We start from the raw sequence: 22,416 nt of genomic DNA, 5'->3' as shown, positions 1-22,416 counted from the left end.
TAACATAATTCGGAAGAGAGGGTGATGAATGGAAAAGAGCTTTGAGTACACGACATGTGCAGTATGAGTGCTTCTAGATGCCCCATCGGTTTTTCAGAATATTGTTAATGAAATCTCTCAAGACCTTCTACACCATTCCGTCATTATCTACTTAGACAACTTTTTAATATTTTCTTCTGATTTGTCCTCTCAGAGACTACAAGTACTATAACATCTATGCTAATTAGATACATTTATTTTTGGGCCATCTCAGTTGTCCCTCTTTTTTTGGACACACTTTGTCAATCTTTGGTCCAGACAAGGTTTCCGATCTCTCTACATTTGGCCTTAGCCTGCAGACTTCCAAACCATAGATTTCTGGCTTTTGCCAATAATTATGGCCAATTCGTCAGAAACCAGTCTTCAGTGATTGCTACCATAACTGCTCCCACAAAAGGGAGTAAACCCTACAAAGGTTCTCCAGAAGAAATATCTGTGGTTTAATTTTAGAAGAAGCTTTCCCTTCTTTTCCATTATTCTAATATCCTATTGGTGGATAACATGTAAAATGTGTACAAGTTTTTGATTCCGAACAATGTACAGTACGCATTTTTCATGCTGGCTTAGGCTATTTTCGGGTTATTTAGGCCAGGTAGGAATGTAATGTCTCTAGACATTATAACTGCTACTCTTTTAACCTCCTATGGTTAACCTTACAACTTAATTGATGTCCCACCAAGAGAAAAAAGGGAACACATGAGGCAAAGTACCACAATAAAAGTGTGTGTTATTAGCAGAACGGAAGTACAGGCAGCTGAATATTAGTTCTTAGCAGAAAGGGAATCAGATTTCCACCCAGCAAGTCGCCGATGAGAAATAGCAGCATCCAGTGCGTTATCATTCCACGGTAAGAGGCCTGGTCTGCTGTTTGCTGCCTATTCTATACAATGGTCCTATCCTGGACATAGCATAATCATATACTGATGAACTGGCTAGAAAACAAGCGTTACATTTAACTATTTGATTAACAAGCCAACAAGCATATCTGCTTAGGCTTTAATGGTCAATTTATTAAAACAAATAATTTCAAAATCGTTTAAAATGCTAATATATAGGTGGCAGTTCTATCAAGGGGTAACTTTGGACAGGACCCCCCCTTTATCCTGGCTGTGGGGGCACTATGTTCAATGCCACCTTTGTTTGGGAGATAATCACACCTTAGTGCCTCCGCATCACTCATCATTGAGATATGCAATTCAACAGAATGGCCCCATTGTGACTTGTTCACAAATGGGGCCATTCTGAAATATGTTTCTAGAGCCATGGTAAGTCTAGATACAACCAATATTTTTTTTTAGCAATAACAATAATTTAAACTTCTATTTCTATTTATAAACTAGGGGCTTTCCCACGTTGTCAGTGAGCATGCCCCCTAGGTTATAAATAGACCTTGTGTCTTTCATATTTCATTATGCGACGTGTGTTCCGGCATACAAAAACTAAATTCTCGTTGTCTGTGCTGGTTTATTGTTTTGCCAAACCGTTCCAGTGGATTGTTTGGGGTTCTTCAAACTTCAAGACAAGAAGAATTTTTTTTATTCTCTAATGGAATATTTTTTTTGTTGGGGGGTGGGGGATTATTTTTATGGACAACTCTAGGACCTTGGATGTGATTTTTTTTTTTTTTGGACCGCTACAGGACCTGGAATGTATTTACTTTTCTTTTGGACACAAGTCTATTGGATTGAAAGCTTTCAAGACTTAAGGATCCCTTCCAGATGAAGAACACATGTTGGTAAGTATATCAGGGTTTTATTTATTTGTAATAAAATTATGTGTTATAAACAAGGAGTGTGGTTTATTTAAATTTATTACAATATACAACAGGGTCCCTTTTTATGCTCGTTCACCCAGCAGAAACATTTAATACAATGTGCTACGCTGGCAGCACTTGTACACTGATACCCCATTTGCCTCAGTCACCGACTGGTGACTGCAGGAGCAAATGCAGTGACTGGCGCAGAGGGAACACTATTGGCAGGAGAGGAATAACTCTTACCTTCGCTCTCCTGCCTTTTCTCCTCCGATACTGTCAGTCAATGCACTGATGATGTCCAAATAGAGTTAACAGCTTGAGAGCTCACTATATTACATAGCCTGTATCAAAGGACATTAAAGGACTCAAGTTTTCTTCCTTATCAAAAAATATACACTATCTTAAAAAACAATTAAAAAAACAATGCAGAACCCTGTGACAGCTTCTCTTTCACCAAATCCCACAGTAAATTGTTGACCCTTTTGCTTGATAAGCATTGTAGCAGCAGACCTGTTGCTCTTTACTTCAGTTCTACTCTAAAGAAGAGGAAGGCAGCCTGTGTGGGACCAGCTTCTATCATCTGGTGATGCCCTCACCACTATTATTATTAATATTCTTTATTTATTTAGTGGCAACATATTTTGCAATAACGAAGAACAAATTTAACATACCATGATTACCAACACGAAAACAAACAATGAAACAGAAGGTGCAATAACTCTAGAGTGTTATGAGGTATATAAGAAGACAAATAGTGATTAAAATGTGATATTTTTTGTAGCACACACACAAGGACAAACAAGGTGACGGAGCCTTATTATTTGGAGGCGCAAATACAGGTAGCACACAGGTATCAGGATTCAGGATTGTGCTATATAGCACATGGCCTGAGTCATTAAGGAAAACAAAGCAAATAAAGGAGTATGTTTTCTCCTGGGCAAACCATGTTACAGTGCAAGGGGAGGAAATTAGTTTATTATTTTGCATATAAGTTAAATACTGGCTGTTTTTTCATGTAGCACACAAATACAAATACTTGATAGCTTTCTTTTTACATTGAAATTTAGAGTTCATCTAGGACATGCCCTACCCCACCTATAAATCTGTCCCCACATTTTAAATTTATCTCCCCCTCAAATGCAACATGGTTTTGTCCAGTTGCAAAGGTACTCCTTTTTTTATGCTCTTCACTCCTTAATGAATTAGGGCGGCCCATAGTGTCTAGATTCCCATAGATGGCACAGATAATACAACACACAGGTAACAGTTTTAGGATTCAAGGTTTGCAGATACACAGGATTGCCTGATCAAGACTGTAGCAGAGTGACACCCTTATTGGTTCAATGATCTGGCCCAGACTATTGGGAGAGCCAGCATTATAAGAACCAGACACAGGTGCAGTACATTAACTGCTTCATTGCCGGAACAGCAGGAAATCAACATACAGCAACACCTCTGGTGAGAGTAGGGTACTGCAACACAGTTCTCAATCCTCTGAAACCAGGACTCCAAGTCCTGGTAGAAGGTGAGAAGGACCTGCTTTCTAGACACTGTATTAGTATATATAGTAAATGACTGGACATAAAAAGGTGTTATATTTGCCAAATAGATTCTTTAGGGCCGATTTAGATTTGGATCCACGTGCATTTGTGCTGTGTCTCGTATACAACTTGTCACACTGTACATGCACAAGACTTGTTCCGGTATTTTGACCAGCGTGTATCTAACCCTTGTGGCCCCTGGCTCTTAGAGAGACAGCTTAGGGGCGTTTATGTGAAAGTGCAGTCTAGTCATGGTGTGCAGACACAAGTTAGGCATGACCCTTTGAGATGCACCTTACTTTGTTGTTTTTTATGCACTTTACTAAGGGTTAAAAACTGCTCCAACACAAGATGGGTGCAGTGTTCAAGTTGATCATCATCATCAGCTATTTATATAGCGCCACTAATTCTGCAGCACTCTCATCAGTCCGTGGCCCATTGGAGCTTACAGTCTAAATTCCCTAACATATACACACACAGACTGAGAGAGACTATGGTCAATTTAATAACAACCAAATAACCTACCAGTATGTTTTTGGAGTGTGGGAGGAAACCAGAGCACCCGGAGGAAACCCACACAAACACAGGGAGAACAAACTCCACACAGATCAGGCCATGGTCAGGAATTCAACTCATGACCACAGTACTGAGAGGCAGAAGTGCTAACCACTAAGCCACCATGCTGCCCATAAGTTGATAACGATTGCTGCATATTTGGACTCAACGCATCTATATGCTAGATTTAATTTTGCACATATTTTAAGATGTGCTTGGATTCAAAATACAGACATAGAATTATTAAACTTGTAGACACATATCTGCACATGCGCAAAGGGCATCTTTTACATTCTTCTCAAAATCACCCCCTTATGTCTATTATGCAGATTTAACGCCTGAAAAACATGCACTTAAGTGGAATTATGCTGCATGAGCCACCCACCAAGTTATTTTCTAGGCAAACAGAGAAGTAAATTGTGTTGAGGAGAATATAAATGAGGAGGATATAACACACGCTGGAGGGTATATTATGACTGTTGCAGTTAATCAGTAAATAAGTTGTGGAGAGCTGAAATAGGTGATGGGGAATGTTTACATTGTAAACCAAGGGATACACCAATTTGTTTAGAAAGGGTATGTTTAAAACCTTGAAGGTTATGGTTGATCTATTGTATGAGTTAGTGTTCAGGTGCAGCATGGGAGATGTCTTGCAGACAGGAGTTGGAGGTGGAGAAAAGGGAGGATGACAGGCATAAGCCTCTAGATAGTGACGTATTCCTATCATTCTCCATTATCAGACTAAAGAGTCCTGCTAGGGAGTTAAACAGGGATACGTGAAGAGATGTAAGAGAGAGCAACATTGTAGACAATGATTTAACATTTAAATTGTACTCAGGGAGAAACAGGTAGTCAGGGCAGTCCCTAACAGAGAGTGGCATCTTATATATGTAACATTCCCTTTCCTCTGCTAGGGTGTGTGTACCAATCTTTGTGTGCCCTGTCTATAAATTAACTCTTTACCTTACACTCAGTGTTGCATAGTGCCTCCACCTTGGACTAAACACTGTAGGCTCTTCGTGGGGTAGTGACCTGGAGATAGCAACACCAGAGAGAGACCAAGGAACCATCGGAACTCTTACATAGGACCACAGGCACACACAAAGGAGATATCACTACACCAGGGTGGTCTTTAGAAGCCACACAGGCACGTTTATTAGTGAGGCGTGGACGCCTAAAGTTTTTTCAGATTTTTTATATCAATAATATTGTGCTCAAACTTTACTCAAACAATGTTTAACGGTAACTTGAGAACAATACTAACTAATATCCAATACACAATTTTCACAGGCCTCAATAGTTTTATACCACTAAGCGGTATTTCTATCCCGTCTTGTACTATCTCGCTAAACTGGATGACTATCACTAGTAACATACAATAAACTTTATTTATACAATCATGTAGTCTACGTTGATAGGCAGTTCAAATACAGATCACCTTGTCCATCTTTCCTCCAATTGAACACAAATACTGATGCAATTTACAACCCGCTGCTCCCTCTTTTCTTCTTAGGCGTAAGCATACAGTCACTTTAATAAAAGCTGGCTCCTCAGCACACAGTTATAGGCTTTTCCACAGAGAACAGATAATACCAAAGTGCTTGGTGCAGTTTTTCTCAGTTTTAAATTCAGTCTCATCCCCCAACTATCTGTCCCCAAACTTCACCCTTGTTATTATATCACAGTTCCGCAAAAGGGTATTATACAATATTCTTCAGGCCTCCCCACCTATTCCCTAACTGACTAGTAACACAATACTCAGTCCAAGCAAATCAATAATAAGGTAAACATGAGTTATTTATCCCCACTGGTCTCCAGTATCTGCATCCAAGACGGCTCCTCTGTGTTCAGGTGTCCGGTAAGCGCTCTAACTGGGAACCCTTTTCCACTCTCCCCTTGCGACTCTCCCTCTCTGGGGTCTCACTTTCACTCAGACCTCCGTTCAGCCCTCCAGTTGTCCTGCTGCAGAGGACTCCCTCAGGATGTCTGTCTCACTGAGTCCCCCTTTAGAATTCTAACTAACATTTGTAACTGCTCCTTCACAACCTCTTGCTCCCCACTGCATGCTGGGAGATGTAGTTCTCTGCCTGCATATAAAACAGTAGGTAAAATCAACCTGGTAGTCACATTAAAAATAGATTTAAGCATCTATAGCTTGCAGGGACAAACGCAGGATTTGTAGAGGGGGGTTTTCACACCACACCATCATTAGATAGTGCTTGGCTGCTCTCCAACTTTTCCTATCTCTATAATATACATGGGCAATGCTGCGTGCACTACTGTTAGGTGCCCGAAGCTCTCCCTTTTCAAGCAGAGCCGTGTGAAGTGGGTGCAGGGTCCAGACACCTCAATTATTCTGTGCTCCAGGCTTGGAGTGGGGTTTCAGGCACTAGGAAACCTCCCTCGGTTTGCCTATGACTTGGTTAATGGAAAGCCTATTTGTAGGTAGTTATAACTGCAGATTAATTACTTTTTCATGAAAGTTCTAAGAAAAATGCCTGCTCCTTCAGTCTTACATTTCCGCCATGTACCTAATAAATACCAGGTAATTTCTGCAATCTCCATCAAAAAGAATAGTGACAGGTCATTTTTTCCCAATATAATTAATCCTAACTACAGTCATTTTCACTTCTACTAGTAGAGAAATATTGGCTTTTTAAATTGCTTCTCCTGTGATCTCCGTGGAACTGGTTAGCTTTCATCAAGCTAGAAAATAGGTCAAGATGCTGCTTTTTTCAATTAACTGTAAAATATTTCAGTAAAAGGTGGAGCGTTTCTCCAGAGAGCGAAAATAGGTTTGCGCAATTTGAATTCATTTTCCACAATGACACATAGGAGACCGGGACAGGCAGCCATTTCTCAGAGACGTGTTTTTTCATACTTTTATTTCACCATCGAGAACACAGGCGAGAAATGTGCCTCTGTAGAGTAGTTTGTGCATTATGTCATCGAAGAGGTTCTTGGTGAAGTTGAACAGTGGTACAGCGCTGCATACAACTTATATCATGCCCAGAAAGCATCTAGAATCAAGATTATCCAGTTAGTTTTCTATTAGAGATTTATAGGGGGACATTTAGAGTTGGATACATTTGCATCCAAAACGTACCCCTCATGTATGTGTGCCACTAGCTAGTACAGAACATATAAGTTGAACTAAAAATGCAATGTATGTACAGCATACTTGCCTGAAGTGTGGGAGTTCCCGGACAGGGTGGGTGTGACTAGAGGGTGGAAGGGGACGGGATGCGGTGAATCGCTTCATTTTGGCCCTGCCACCCGTATTGAAAATTCTGTTTTGATGCGGGGGCGGGGCCAGAACTACGCGATTCACCGCAAATTGCATTATTTTGGCCAGGTATATGCCGGATGCGGGAGAATTGCGTGCTCTCCCGGGAGTCCAGGAGACCGACCCGGATTTCAGGACATCCCGGGGAGCTGGCAAATATGATGTACAGTGTGCATTAAAAGCATCTTTATTTATGTATTTAATGGTGAAAGATATTAAATCCATGTTTTTAATAATGATTATACTGTTAAGAGTTGTTCATTGATTTTGTAATATAATTTTTTTCTTGGATGCGTTCTGAAGTCACCGTAGATCACACAGACGCCTGTGCGTGTACTGCAGTCTTTTTTGTGTATCTACATACGGCAGAGCGTTCTCCTTGCACCTAGATTAAAATCGAAACGTATCTTGAGATACATTTGGGTTTGAATACAGTTGGAATTGCGTGGAAGTGCTCTTTTTATGACGTTTCGTCCGTACGCAAAGCAGGCCTCAATTTATGCGGTTTATTTTCAGTCGTACCTACATGTTTTGCTGAACATTTAGAGAGACATAAAAGTCACTTAGATATAAGGAACATTTTCCCTTTTAGAAATGTCTTGGATTGTCCTTGTAGTCTGCGTTCAGGTCAGAAAAATAATAATATCCCATGATCCAAATTAAAAGCTTTATGGGCTGGAGGAAATATTGTAACTTGAAATGATGTCAGTGCAAGGACATTCCAGTGTTTCCTGCAGCAATTATTTCCATTTAAGTCACGGGAGAGATAATTATACACTTTGAGCGGTTGTAAGGGAGGGTCACATCTGATTTGAATAATATATGAATATATAAGAAAAAACACTGACAGCAATGTGTATAAATCTGAGAGCCGTTCATTTTCTGTATCTTCTACCACAAGGGAATTTTCCACATATGATCTGTTGACGAAACTGTGCTCTGCTGTTGAACTATAAGTACCAGCATGCACTTCGTCTCTCCGGCAAGTTTAAAGCTCAGTTGATACTTGTACTAGAGCGAGGGCAGAAGAGGACGTCGCGTGGCGAATGGGGTCATCTTTGGCCGAGTGACTAAATTAAGTGAAAGCGACATTTTGATGCAGGGGGCAGGGACAAAATGATGTGATTCTCCCGCTTTCTAGTCAATAGTCAAGATTTTCACAGGGCAGTGCCAGTGTTCAGAGGCCCAAAAAGGCATGGGGGTATATTTACTAAACTACGGGTTTGAAAAAGTGGAGATGTTGCCTATAGCAACCAATCAGATTCTAGCTGTCATTTTGTAGAATGCACTGAATAAATGACAGCTAGAATCTGGTTGGTTGCTGTAGGCAACATCTCCACTTTTTCAAACACGCAGTTTAGTAAATATACCCCATGGTCTTCGGGGAAAAGGGTGTAGTCTCACCCAATATGGACATGGCCTGATTTTTCCATTGTAGAAAGCTTGTAGTAAGAGACATTGATGCTAACTTGTTAGTACATTTATTCATCAGTTGACTTGGTATGTAGGATGGACTTTTACAGAAATATGGCAGCAGGCAGTGAGCAGCTTATACAATCTATGATATTAATATTATCATTCTTATTATTTTTGAGTAACCAGAGCTGTTCTGACTAAGAAAAGGTAAGACTGTCCTCCACTTTAGAATGGCGTTATGTTTCATTTTCTGCTGGATGTGAGGAACAAAAAATTGGGATGAAAAATCCTTTTTTTTGTTCATCTTAACTTTTTTCTTCTTTTCTTAGAACAAAGATGAACAAAAAGAGAATGTCTCCTTGGGAGGACTCATACTGTTTTATATTGTATTGATTCGCCAGACAGTGAAACATTTTCACACACTCTGAGGAATCAGTGTTATTATAAATGTACAAAGATTCCGGCAACATTGTATAACATGATAAATAATTTATCCTTTTATTAATTCAGACCCACAGGACTAGTATCTCTCTCTCTCCCTCTCTCTCTCTGTGGTGATGTTCACGCTTTTTATTCTTTATTTCAGTTTTTAATGACATTTTGTTCTTTTTCATTGCTAACCAGGAGGACAAGAAGACTCTATTCTATCATATGAACCAGTTACCAGGCAGGAGAGTAAGTTATTGTATTGCACTTTTTGACGTATAACTGTGGTAGCCATTTTATGCGTGAAAGGAATTTTCCCTTTATCTGCTCTCCTGGACGGTCCCCGAATTTCGGGTGTCCCCCCAGACTGCCAGAAGAGCAGGCACCCTTCTGTTTCCCGGCACAGACGGGGCTTAATCATGTGTTTTGTGTCATCAGGCCCCTACCCTGCTGTGGGATGCCGTAAATTTCAGCATTACATAGAAAGGGGTGGGGAACACAGTGATGCAGTCACGTCACCATGCCCCCCGTAAAGCACTAGTTACCAGACCTCCCCTCCAGGATCTCCCAGGTAGAACGTAATAAAAGTTGCCAAGTAAGATATCCCCCTATCAATAACTAGTCATGTCACTGAGACATGAGGTGAAGTGCCACGCACCTCCATGATGTCACCGACTCCAAGTGAATAGTGAAAATGGCTGCCTCCACTGTGCATTGGAGAAACTTCATTCTGACAAGAGTACGAAAAATATGTTTTAAGTCATTTCTCAATTTGAAATTTGTAACTGTCAGTGGTTGGAGAACAATGTTCTCTAGATTTCTAGGGAGATCAAATTAATCATTTGCAAATTATTGTTAGAGAATAAGAGAGTTTAAAAGCTCTCAACAGTGAAAATAACATCTTATTACACATCTGTATTAATTTACACAATCTTACTTGAAATGGCGAAGAAGCTGCCGTCTGATCTGAATTGTATTCCTCCTAGCCTCCATGTTCTACCATCTTATTAAAAAAATACTTCTATAACACAGTTTTTAAACTGCTACGATAGTGTCAGCGTTACCCATTGTTGTTATTGCTGAAATGATTGATGTTACCTCCGCCTGTTGTATGGGGAGAGTACAATTTTACTGCAAGTAACAATGAGCTAACAAACAATTTATTTCCAGCATAAAAGATGACCTTGTGTTTTGTACTGTTGAGTAAGAGCTTCCCAAAGTGATTCACATCCACATTGGAAATATACAGATATAACTGACTATCCCACCTAAAAGGTGCCTTTGGTAGTGTATTGTGAACAATTACATTGCCTAATCATTAAAATGACACTTTTAATTTATTGATTCCATTTTATTAACTTTTCTCAGAGGTCTATAATGACCCTTTAATAAATTTATTTTACAGATTGACAGTGAGCCTATATATATATATCTCCTTCAAATATTTACTAAAGTACACATTATTGGAGCCCCTCCACTCAGGAAAATTAGATTAATAATGCTTAGGGTATCTGTATAGTAATGAGTATGTTCTGCTAAACAAACAGGCGAATGTGTCATGTATTAAATCTTAGACTGATAAGATATTTATTCCAAAGCTAAACTGAAGTCAATTTTATATTGTGATTAATAGTTAATCATGTAATCAATCATTCACTATAGAATGTGTACCATATAATGTATATATATATATATATATATATATATATATATATATATATATATATATATATATATATCAGCATTATTCTTGGGGATAATAGTATATCAGGCAAGGTTTGCTGAATGCAGAATAATGAATTCCATGTCTTCTCTCCAGTTAATTACACCAGGCCGGTCATTATTCTTGGTCCAATGAAAGACCGCATCAATGACGACTTGATATCTGAATTTCCGGAAAAATTTGGCTCATGTGTTCCACGTAAGTTTATGGATTTTATACTTGCTGTAAGCTATCTCCGTTATACTAAAGAGAAAAAACACTTGGGGAAGGATCGAATATATTGATAGGCATCCTTAACGGAGATGTTTGTGGAAGCACAAACCTCAGACACTAAGAGAAAAAAGGTATCAACCTTTCTAAAAAGGAAAAGTGGAGGTGTTGCCCATAGCAACCTCTCATATTCCAGCTATCACTTATCTAGTACATTCTAGGTTGCTATGGGCAACACCTCCACTTTTTGCTTTTTAGAAGGTTTAATACACTTACCAGTAACAGATAAATGCGTAGGCAATAATTTGTGCTGTTTTATAAGATATATTTGTACAGAACAGTCATAGCCCAATGTATGTTAGCACCTAGGGATCTGCCTACCCCTCTGATCTAACAAATGGAGATGTACATTAATTTTTTATAACTATATTCATAGTTTTCAATTAATAATATGTTTTGCAAAAAGTGTACTCATTGTTGTGCTCTCTTATGGCTAAAAACAAGATTTAAAATGATCACCCTTTTCTCTATCACTAAGGGTCTTTTCAAACTGAATTGATACCCGTCAGCTGAAATCTTCAGTCCACAAATACATAAGGAGGTTATCTTTGTACCAGCAAAATTAATAACTATAATTTACAGTCCCCAGACCATGGGTTTTTTTTCACTATTCACTTAATATGTGTCTTATAAAGTCTCCAGCTCATAAGTACATAGGCTATAAACAATAGTAGCATGTGATAGCAACAACCTGCAAATAATATTATTTTAAGTTTAATTCTAAGATTTTTAATAATTTGTAATATATTTCCACTGCAAACTTTATCATCAGGTACAGTCTAGAAAATAGTCATATTGCTTTAAGCATAAGGCCCCTTGCCTTACCTTATTTCTTTCCTTTAAATAGCAAGTTAAGTACATTTTACACATACTTCTATTTGTCATAGTTATCATTCTACCAAACATTATCTCATTTTCAAAAGCTCTCTGGACTCAGTCAGTCTGCTACAGACACAGGCTCACAGCTCTCAGCATGTCATGTGATAGCAGAGAGGTGAGAAGCAGGATGTCACAGTGCAGACAGAACTCAGAGGGGCGTTCCAAAGCCTCTCTGCTCACTACATCATGGGCCACGTGACTGTGGTTGCCCAGAATCATAAATCATTAATAGTAATGAAAATAAACAAATCTGCCTGGACAATATAATTTTACTCTAATTTGAAATATATTATTACTGTTATGTTGCTGATTGCATTACATCTGGGTCTGTAAACTTCAGTTTTATAAACAGTCTAGTGCTCTGACTGGCTATATCTTTGTCTTTCCCTATGCACAGTCTAATGCTGTGATTGACTATAGCATTGTCTTTCACTATGCACAATCTAATGCTCTGATTGGCTATAGCTTTGTCTTTCCCTGTGCACAGTCTAATGCTGTGATTGGCTAAAGCGTTGTCTTTCCCTGTGCGCAGTCTAATGCTCTGATTGGATGCAAGTTGGTTTAGTCATATGAATGTGTTAGTGATATGATTGTATACAGGTTGGCTTAGTGGTTAGCATTTCTGCCTCACAGCGCTGGGTTCATGAGTTTAATTCCCGACCCTATGATTGGATACAGGTTGGCTTAGTGGTTAGCACTTCTGCCTCACAGCGCTGGGTTCATGAGTTTAATTCCCGACCATGGCCTTATCTGTATGGAGTTTGTATGTTCTCCACATGTTTCTGTGAGTTTTCTCCGGGTGCTTCGGTTTCCTCCCACACTCCAAAAACATACTAGTAGGTTAATTGGCTGCTATCAAAATTGACCCTAGTCTCTCTCTCTGTATGTCTGTCTGTCTGTCTGTGTGTATATTAGGGAATTCAGACTGTAAGCTCCAATGGGGCAGGGACTGATGTGAGTGAGTTCTCTGCACAGCGCTGCGGAATTAGTGGCGCTATATAAATAAATGGTGATGATGATGTAATGTTCTGATTGGATGCAGGTTGGTCTAGTTATATGAATGTGAAAGGCGAGGTACACACTGAAGAACATTCTGACCGACCTGTTATCTCAAACGATTGTACCTACAACTGAAGGTCCGATCAGTCTGGCGATTCATCCATACACACTGACACGATTTACCTTCATATCTGTGCTCTTCATCTGGTCCTCTAGTCTTCAGAGAATGACAGCACAATGTACATTCATTTACTCTTGTCACATTGTCACACTGATTAAAACTGCTTTGTTATAGCTATCCACATGTCCTAACGAGTTTCGTTAGCTTCTATTACTCTGAAACAAAACTTTCTGTCTCAGAACGAACAAATTAATTATTCCTTCTACAGCACTCTCTACATTTATTCACCTGGACATTCATCGCTAGCATCGGCTGAAAAGAGCCCAATTCTGTAAACTCTATGGAGATCGTGAGCATGAGATACACACTACATGATCGGTCAGTGATTGGTCAGAAAATATTAAACAGTACGACCAACCAAATGAAACGGTGATCGGCACTTTGGGACGACTCTAGATCATCGTGTCACTATACACAGTCACGCGACATGTGACCAAACAGTCGGATGTCGGCTGATTTGAGGTTTTTCGTGTAATCATCGGGCCAGTGTGTACCTAGTCTAAGGCTATAACAAGGCAGTTTTAATCAGTGTGACAATAATGAATGAATGATTATTGTGCTGTCATTCTCTGAAGACTAGAGGACCAATGAAGGACCAGATGAAGAGCACAGATCTGATGGTAAATCGTATCAGTGTGTATGCATGAATCGTCAGACTGATTGGACAATCAGTCGTTGGTGCAATCGTTTGAGATAACACGTCGGTCGGAATATTCTTCAGTGTGTACCTAGCCTTAGTACTCTGATTGGATGCAGTTTGGCCTAGTCATATGAATGTTTTAACGCTCTGATTGGATGCAGGTTGTTATATTAATGTGTTATTGTTCTGATTGGATGCAGGTTGGTCTAGTGCAGTGATGGGCAAACTTTTTCAGCAGCGGGCCGAATTAAAATGAAAAACTTTAGGTGGGCCAAATGAATTTATTAACAAACTCAAATATCGAAATATATAATACAATACAATCACATTAGCTTTATATAATACAAATTATTATAAAACTAATGTGATGAATGAAGCTGTGACTGCATTTCTATAAGTTCCTCGTAATCTGGTTCGAACCGGGATGTACTGATTCTGAGAAGTGAAGCTAAATGCTCATCTGTCAGTCTGTTTCTAATAGAACTCTTTCTAAGTTTCATTGTAGAAAACACCTGTTCACATATAAAAGATGAAGCAAACATAGCACTTACTTTCTGAGCGTGAGATATCAGATTTGGGAAACTGGATTTCGACAAAGACTTGTAGAACTCTAATTTTGGGACATTGAGAAACAACTGTTTGAGGTGATTGGAAGATTGCAATTCAATTAATTCAACTTGCAAGTCCGGTTTCACTTATTCACAGTTTTCATTAAAAGGCACGCTGAAAACATCCAAGTCCTTTTCAATGGCATTGAAGTCTTCAAATCTTCGTTTAAATTCAAGATGGAGTTTTCTCAGACTGTCTTCGTAGCTCTTTAGTTTGTCTTTCTTCACTGGGGCTATTGAATTTAACCTCGGGAAGTGAGACAAGTCGTTCTTAGCTAGCTGATTAGCAAACAGAGCAAGTTGTCGTTTAAAACTTCTAAGATGGCCCCAGATATCGTGGATAAATTGATTTTTCCCTTGCATCTTAACATTCAACTTGTTCATGTGGCAGAGATAATCTGTGAAAAGTCAGAAAGCCATGTTGTATCTTCCAACATTTCACACTCCACAGACCACTGTTTCTCATGGAAGATGGACACTATCTCATCATTCAGCTGCCAAACTCGCTCGAAGACGCGTCCTGCACTAAGCCATCTTATTTTTGTGTAGTACAGCACGTCTGAGTATTCAGATTGCATGGAGTCAAGAAAGTCTCGAAATTGTCTGTGAGTAACTGCACGAGATCGAATAGTATTTACAAGTTTCACATTTACATCAAGCACGGGTTTCATATTCAAGGCAGATTTACACAAGGCGTCTTGGTGAATGACGCAATGTAGAAAGACAACGTTGTTCTCGGGATATTTTTGATTAAAGTTACCAACAAATTGAGATGTTTTTTTCCGATCATGCTTGGTGCTCCATCCGTCCTAATATTGCATATACTTGTTATATGTACTTTCAAAGTTGATAGGCCTTCCAGAAATGCAAGAAAAATATCTGACCCTGTTGTTGTTCCCTTTAACGCATACTTGCCAACTCTCCCGGAATGTCCGGGAGACTCCCGCATTTTGCGAGAGTCTCCCGGACTCCCGGGCGAGTGTGGCAATCTCCCGAATTCTGCCCACTTCACTAGGAAGTGCCCCACTTCCTAGTGAAGTGGGCAGAATTAGATTCCAAACGCCACGATTCCCGGTGAATCGCGGCATTTAGCCCCGCCCCCGCTGTCAAATGACGCGATTTGCGTCATTACGTCACGGGGGCGGGGCCAAAATGACACGATTTCTGCGCCCCGCCCCCCGCACGCCCACCTGCTACAGAGAGTCTCCGGACACCAACTTAGAAAAGTTGGTAAGTATGCTTTAACGACTGCATGGATGCTAATTCCTCTGTAATAGAAAAGTTTTCATCAACACCTCTTATAAATAATAGCAACTGAGCAGTATCATTTATGTCCGTGCTTTCATCCATAGTAATGGAGCAGAATTTAAATTTACTTATCTTTGACATCAACTGTGATGTCAGATTTGTATTTATTCCTTCGACTCTAGACGTCACAGTATTACTAGATAAGCTTACAGTCTCAAAATCCTTTTTCTTGTCAGGACATAAAACATCACAAGCTTGGAGCATACAGTGTTTAACAAACTCCCCATCACAAAGAGCTTTATTGCTTTTAGCAATAGTGTATGCTACAATATAACTTGCATGTGTAGCTGCTTTCTGAGAACTATTTATTTTCATAAATTTTTTTTGCTGACCTGATAATTTTTTGCGAAGATCTTCTGCTTTTTGTTTCCTTTCAGATTCAGTCATGGCTTCATAATTGGCATTTTGATGCTTAGAAATGAAGTGGCGGGAAATGTTGTATTCTTTGTAGGCTGCTACGGTTTCAGTACAGATGAGGCACACTGGTTTATCCTTACAAACTGTGAAAAAGTATTTATAGGTCCATTCATCTTTGAAAACACGGCACTCGGAATCCACTTTCCTTTTCCTATTAGACATTTTGGGGTTGGAATGTTCTGCACACACAGCACAGCAGTACCTCCATGCTTTGTGCACATTCCATAACAGACTAACTTACGTTACAGCGTCAGTAACCAACAAAGCATGCAGCGTGATCTTCACGTGATCAACGACAATCTGTGTTCTTATTGGTTCAGCGTAAAAGAGAGAAGCATCGCATGTCTCGCACAGGGATGTATTTAGTTTCTGTATTTATATTTGAATTATTCACAGCATAATAACGGGCCGGATAGAAGTGCAAAGTGGGCCGGATCTAGTTTGCCCATCACTGGTCTAGTGATATGAATGTTATAATGTTCTGATTGGATGCAGGTTAGTCTAGCCATATGAAAGTTGTAATGTTCTGATTGGATGCAGGTTGGTCTAGTCATTTGAATGTTGTAATGTTCTGATTGGATGCTGGTTGGTCTAGTCATATGAATGTTTTAACGCTCTGATTGGATGCAGGTTGTTATATGAATGTGTCATTGTTCTGATTGGATGCAAGTTGGTCTGATCTCGTGAATGTTCTAATGATATGGAAACATTCTAGTGCACCCCAGGTTCCCCACTCATTTCAAATTAATTTACTCAACACACAGCTGAGAAAACAATAACTATATTAGAGACTCTTACATCAGTGAAAGGCGCCTCAAGATCAGATTTTCCTTGGAAACTACAAATACGTGTTTATATTAAGAAGCTTACACAGGGTCGGCATAAATTCTGTGGGTGCCCTTGATGCCCCCTTCATGCATGTCCCCTTCCCTCAGGTACGGCCCTACCTTCCGCTTCTTACCTTGTGCAAAGCAGGAAGTGGGGAGGGTGCCATCTTCTGCTCCTCTGTCAGACTGGGAGTGTGGCGCTTGGCTGTGACATCATATCCTAGCGCCACACCCGCAGTGTATCACTCACATGGGGGAGAAGCATCCGTCAGCTTCACAGGTAAGGAGCTGCTGGCTGTCATACCCTCATGTCACTGGACGGGGCACCATAGGAGAAATAAAAACACTGATTAAATGGCATTATGTCACCCTGTGTTTTAGGTGCCCCCCTAAACCTTGACACATATAGTCTTCTAGCTATATGTCCTAACTTTATATTAAAAAAAACTTTTCAGTCAATCACAGTGTCAATATCACATGTTAAAGCTATTGAAGTTCAGCAGGGTAGAATAATTTTTGAAAATGCCTGAAACAAATGTGATTAAGGAAAAATAAATTTTTAGGTCCAGAAAAAAATGTGTAATATTTTTAATGTTATTATTTATTTAAGACACATATTTCGCTGCATATACTACATACAAGATATATAATTATCATAAACAATGAGTTTTTGTTTTACAAATGTGCCTACGTTCTACTGACACTTGTTCCCACGCAGATACCACAAGACCAAAGAGAGACTATGAAGTGGACGGGAGAGATTACCATTTTGTCATATCCAGGGAACAGATGGAAAAGGATATTCAGGAGCACAAATTCATAGAGGCTGGGCAATACAATGACAACTTGTATGGAACTAGTGTACAATCTGTAAAGTTTGTGGCGGAAAGGGTAAGTTGCTGTTTTGCCTTTTGATGTAAAAATAGATATTTCTGCTAGATAGAAAGGTCTTTTTGGGCTGTTGGGAATGATACAGTAATCAGTGAAATTATGATGGCTTCCAATGTTAGTGTTATGTATTATATTGACATATGCGCTAGAAACGCGGGAGATTTATCAAACCTTTTAGAAAGGAAAAGTGGAGGTGTTGCCCGTAGCAACCAATCAGACATTGAATACACTCAAAACAGTGTTATCTAGCAGTGGGCAGAAATATTACATTTGCTATATAGAAATAGCCTCTATTTTAGCTATATATTTTGTTTAATACGATTTATGTTCTTATTTGTATTCAATAAAATCTGTATTCCTACTTCATTTTTTACCATCGTTAAAAAGCTGTTTAGCTAAGAAAGATCCTCGCTTGCTTGGCTGTGGGTAGCACAAAAGTCAGAGCCGTCTTGCAGTCTTCTAGTTAACAGAACTGTCTTGGTCGATTCAAACAGATAATATATTCTCATGCCAAGATTGAAAGGAAATATCTGTTCTTTGCGCTTTTTATTGTAAGCCGTTTAGTCATGGCTAAGGACTAGGGGATGTGCATTTTGCTGTTTGTGATAGAGGGGAGGGAGAAAATACCCCATTACACTCTATAGGGTAAGACTGAACTGTGCATACTGCTAAGTTTAGTAATCTGCTTACAGTGTTATGTGATAGTGTTTCTGTGTTGTGGTTTAATATTTATGCCTCCTTGCTTGTAACAGGGAAAGCACTGTATTCTAGACGTATCAGGAAACGCTATCAAGCGACTACAAGTAGCACAACTTTATCCTATAGCGATCTTCATAAAACCCAAATCTGTGGAGTCATTAATGTGAGTACATTTTCTTACACATCACACTCTGCAAGGTTTGCAAACAATTGAAGCTTGGAACATTGCAAGGAATGGGTGGAGGGGGATAATTTGAACCACAATCGATGGTGAGATATGAGATTAGCGGAAATGGGGAACAGTTTGCATTGAATGTAAGATCCTATTGTGTAAAGTCCATGAGCTCTGGGAGGATCCAGAATAACCACATGGGAGACGTTAACCACTGTTTAGAATACATGTAAAAGGTCAGCAGAAGATACTTTCTAGAGTCTAGAGCAGTCCACCCTCGTTCACCTTGACCTTAATCGAAGTCCTGTTCCATCTTCCGTCAATTCATGGTGAGTCCCAGGTTTTTATGCAGACCTTGACAATCACAGACAAGCAAGAGTGGAGGGGAGAATAGTTACCTGGACCCCCCACCCCTCAGATTAGAAGTACTGAAGGACCTTCCATCACTCTATGCTGGTTAGTATGAACTTCGGGTTTTTCCAAGGCCACTGTTAAACTTCCTAGTAATGGTCTATGGCTTGATAGGCACTAAAACAGCTTCTAGGTCTTTCAAAGATAGCAGTCTCTTCTTTCAATTGCTTGACCAAGAACCTAAGATGTGATTGGTAAAAACATTGTTAAAATATATATAATAAGACTAATCTCAGTTTTAATCTACTAAAGTTAATCATTACCCTTACACAACCCTAAAATGATCTAAATCCTAAAATGTTGTGTTCTCCAAACAACAACCTTATACCCAAAAATTAGCCCTGAAAGTAATCCAACCTGTGTTTTGCTACTGTGGTATTAGGCTCTGGGCCCACTAATATCTTAAAAAGTCCCTGACATCTCAAAATCTAGTACCCTAAGTCACAGAAGGTGAACTGGCACTTCTATAATTCTGATATTTACATCAGTGCTGTAATCGAGCCAGCACGAAATTTGGCTACCAAGATGCAGCAAAGGTGACCATTAAGTACAATTTCTGGTTTCACTTCTTATCTTTTTTTCTATTGACAAATGTATAGCGCCATTGTCTTTTCCTGCATGCTGTAAAATGGGACAATACTATGTACACAACTCCTCTATAAGTTAGTTATTTATACTATATATATTTTCTTTGTGGCTGTTATCATACTACCCTCAGTTACACCTCATCCACGATATACTCACCTTTGCATCTTGTATAGATTTGGCACTTATGTTTTCTAGGATTACACCATTGATTTACAGCCTTAAAATACAATTTAATTGATGTGTTTTTTTGGTTTTAAACAGGGAAATCAGCAAACGTCTGACAGAAGAACAAGCAAAGAAAACCTACGATCGAGCACTGAAATTAGAACAGGAGTTTGGCGAGTTTTTTACAGGTGATCCATTCGCTTCTTATTATTTGAGAAATAAAACTACCATATTTTATTGAACATACCGGAGATAATCTGTATATTCCTTAAAAAAAGAGTTGCAAAAAATCACAAGAGTTTTTCCCCTGTGCGATGTCAGATTTGACACTTGCATGATACAAAAGCTTTTAGAGCGTTATTGTGTTTGAGCCAGATATATAATATAATGAGTGAGTCTGTTATACCACTGTAGGCTGTCCTTTCATCTCCCCCTATTCTGGTCTCAATAGGACGCTGTATGCATGCTGCTGACACGGTTAGAACACAATGTATCACTTAAAGTGAAATGAGCCCCTTATTTCAGACTTTTTTTTAGAGCAAAAATAGCATTTGTACTTGGCCTTTGCGATGAGTCCCTGAGAAAATAACCCATTACACTGTGGATGGGAGCCCAGAAATGAATTTACTCTGGCTCCAATAATCGTAACATATTCAGTGTATGTTATCATTTTTAGTTTTTTTTGTTGCAATAATAAATATTGGTTTTTATTATATCTTGAATCTTGTATTATGGGGCCTGACTTTCATTACCAATGTACATTTATCATTTTGTTTTAACTTATGTAGTAATGAATACAATTATTGGTGTACCTGGTATGTTTTTGCCCCATGTCCCTGTTGTTACTAACTCCAAATCCGAGCTTAAAATATTCAGTCAGGGGAGAAAAGGCATCCGGTAACCTTATTGCTGTAAGTGATCGGAGAGAGAAATGGTGCAATTAGAGTCCTTTCCTTTGAACCAGGGCTGTGGTGAGTGATCACAGGCCAAGGGGCAAGAGGACTTTCCAGGCCCCCGGTACAATTTTCCAGGCACAATACAATTTTTTTCTATCTAGCTTGGGACCTCCAGACACTTCAAAGACCCGGTCCCTAGGGCTTCAGTACCAGCTGCTCCCCTCTTGTCAAACCTGCATTGAACCCATGGTGGCTCCTCAATCACAGCCTAGATTAGAGGCAGGAAGAATAGACAACTGCCTGCATTGAACACATAGCGGCTCCTCAATCACAGCCTAGATAAGAGGCAGGTAGAACAAACAACTGCCTGCATTGAACCCATAGCGGTTCCTCAATCACAGCCTAGATTAGAGGCAGGTAGAACAGACAACTGCCTGCATTGAACCCATAGTGGTTCCTCAGTCACAGCCTAGATAAGAGGCAGGTAGAACAGACAACTGCCTGCATTGAACCCATAGTGGTTCCTCAGTCACAGCCTAGATAAGAGGCAGGTAGAATAGACAACTGCCTGCATTGAACCCATAGTGGTTCCTCAGTCACAGCCTAGATAAGAGGCAGGTAGAACAGACAACTGCCTGCATTGAACCCATAGTGGTTCCTCAGTCACAGCCTAGATAAGAGGCAGGTAGAATAGACAACTGCCTGCATTGAACCCATAGTGGTTCCTCAGTCACAGCCTAGATAAGAGGCAGGTAGAACAGACAACTGCCTGCATTGAACCCATAGTGGTTCCTCAGTCACAGCCTAGATAAGAGGCAGGTAGAACAGACAACTGCCTGCATTGAACCCATAGTGGTTCCTCAGTCACAGCCTAGATAAGAGGCAGGTAGAATAGACAACTGCCTGCATTGAACCCATAGTGGTTCCTCAATCACAGCCTAGATTAGAGGCAGGTAGAATAGACAACTGCCTGCATTGAACCCATAGTGGTTCATCAGTCACAGCCTAGATAAGAGGTAGGTAGAATAGATAACTGCCTGCACTGAACCCATAGCAGTTCCTCATTTACAGCCTAGATAAGAGGCAGGTAGAACAGACAACTGACTTGGGTACAAAGACAGTTGCAGCAAATATCCATGCTCTGTACATATTAAGACTCATCTATTAATTAACTGTAAAATATACAGACTAGAATTTAATATCATCTGGCAATACACATAACAACATAAGCATAAACAAATATATCATTTAAAAAACAGATGTCTCCTTGTAGTAACACATTTCAGACTAACGTGACAACACTTTTGATTTTTGCAGCAATTGTTCAAGGCGACACTTTGGATGATATATATAACACATGCAAACTGGTTATTGAAGAACAATCTGGACCCTTCATCTGGATTCCTTCTAAGGAGAAGTTATAATTTAGCTACTAACTTTGAATTCAAACAGGAACCTAGAAGAATTTCCCTTAAATCTTTCTTTGGACACTTATTTTATTTATTTTTTTTAAAACATTTTGTTGTGATTATGTTCTTGCGGCCCGTGAGTTTTCACTGAATGTACAGCAAAAAGAGTTTTATGGAATGATGGGCCTTTAATCGAGAACAGCGGAAAAGAAGGACGAGCATTACAATGCGGGTGGGACCATCAATGCATGGAGAGTAAGTAGTCGCTGAGCCCTCCATCATTTAAGGATTTACTTGCGTCAAAGTTCAATGCT

General features: G+C 39.5%; 1 protein-coding gene across 10 annotated transcripts in view; it reads left to right on the top strand.

The window, feature by feature from the left end:
- The window catches only part of DLG2 (discs large MAGUK scaffold protein 2), a 1,188,444-nt gene extending 1,166,248 nt beyond the window's left edge, over positions 1–22,196 (top strand). For all 10 annotated transcript variants that reach the window (XM_075198643.1, XM_075198642.1, XM_075198647.1 and 7 more), the window contains 6 exons: positions 9,218–9,268; positions 10,839–10,940; positions 17,590–17,762; positions 18,515–18,624; positions 19,894–19,985; positions 22,011–22,196. In XM_075198643.1, coding sequence (XP_075054744.1) covers positions 9,218–9,268; positions 10,839–10,940; positions 17,590–17,762; positions 18,515–18,624; positions 19,894–19,985; positions 22,011–22,117 — 635 coding nt within the window. In that variant the 3' untranslated portion in view covers positions 22,118–22,196. The remainder of the gene's footprint in view (positions 1–9,217; positions 9,269–10,838; positions 10,941–17,589; positions 17,763–18,514; positions 18,625–19,893; positions 19,986–22,010) is intronic.
- Positions 22,197–22,416: the final 220 nt, after the last annotated feature.

This window comes from Mixophyes fleayi, chromosome 2 (assembly GCF_038048845.1).
Source record: "Mixophyes fleayi isolate aMixFle1 chromosome 2, aMixFle1.hap1, whole genome shotgun sequence".
NCBI classification, from domain to species: Eukaryota; Metazoa; Chordata; class Amphibia; order Anura; family Limnodynastidae; genus Mixophyes; species Mixophyes fleayi.
The sequence above is the reverse complement of the archived record's forward strand: the minus strand, read 5'-3'. Positions and strand labels throughout refer to the sequence as shown.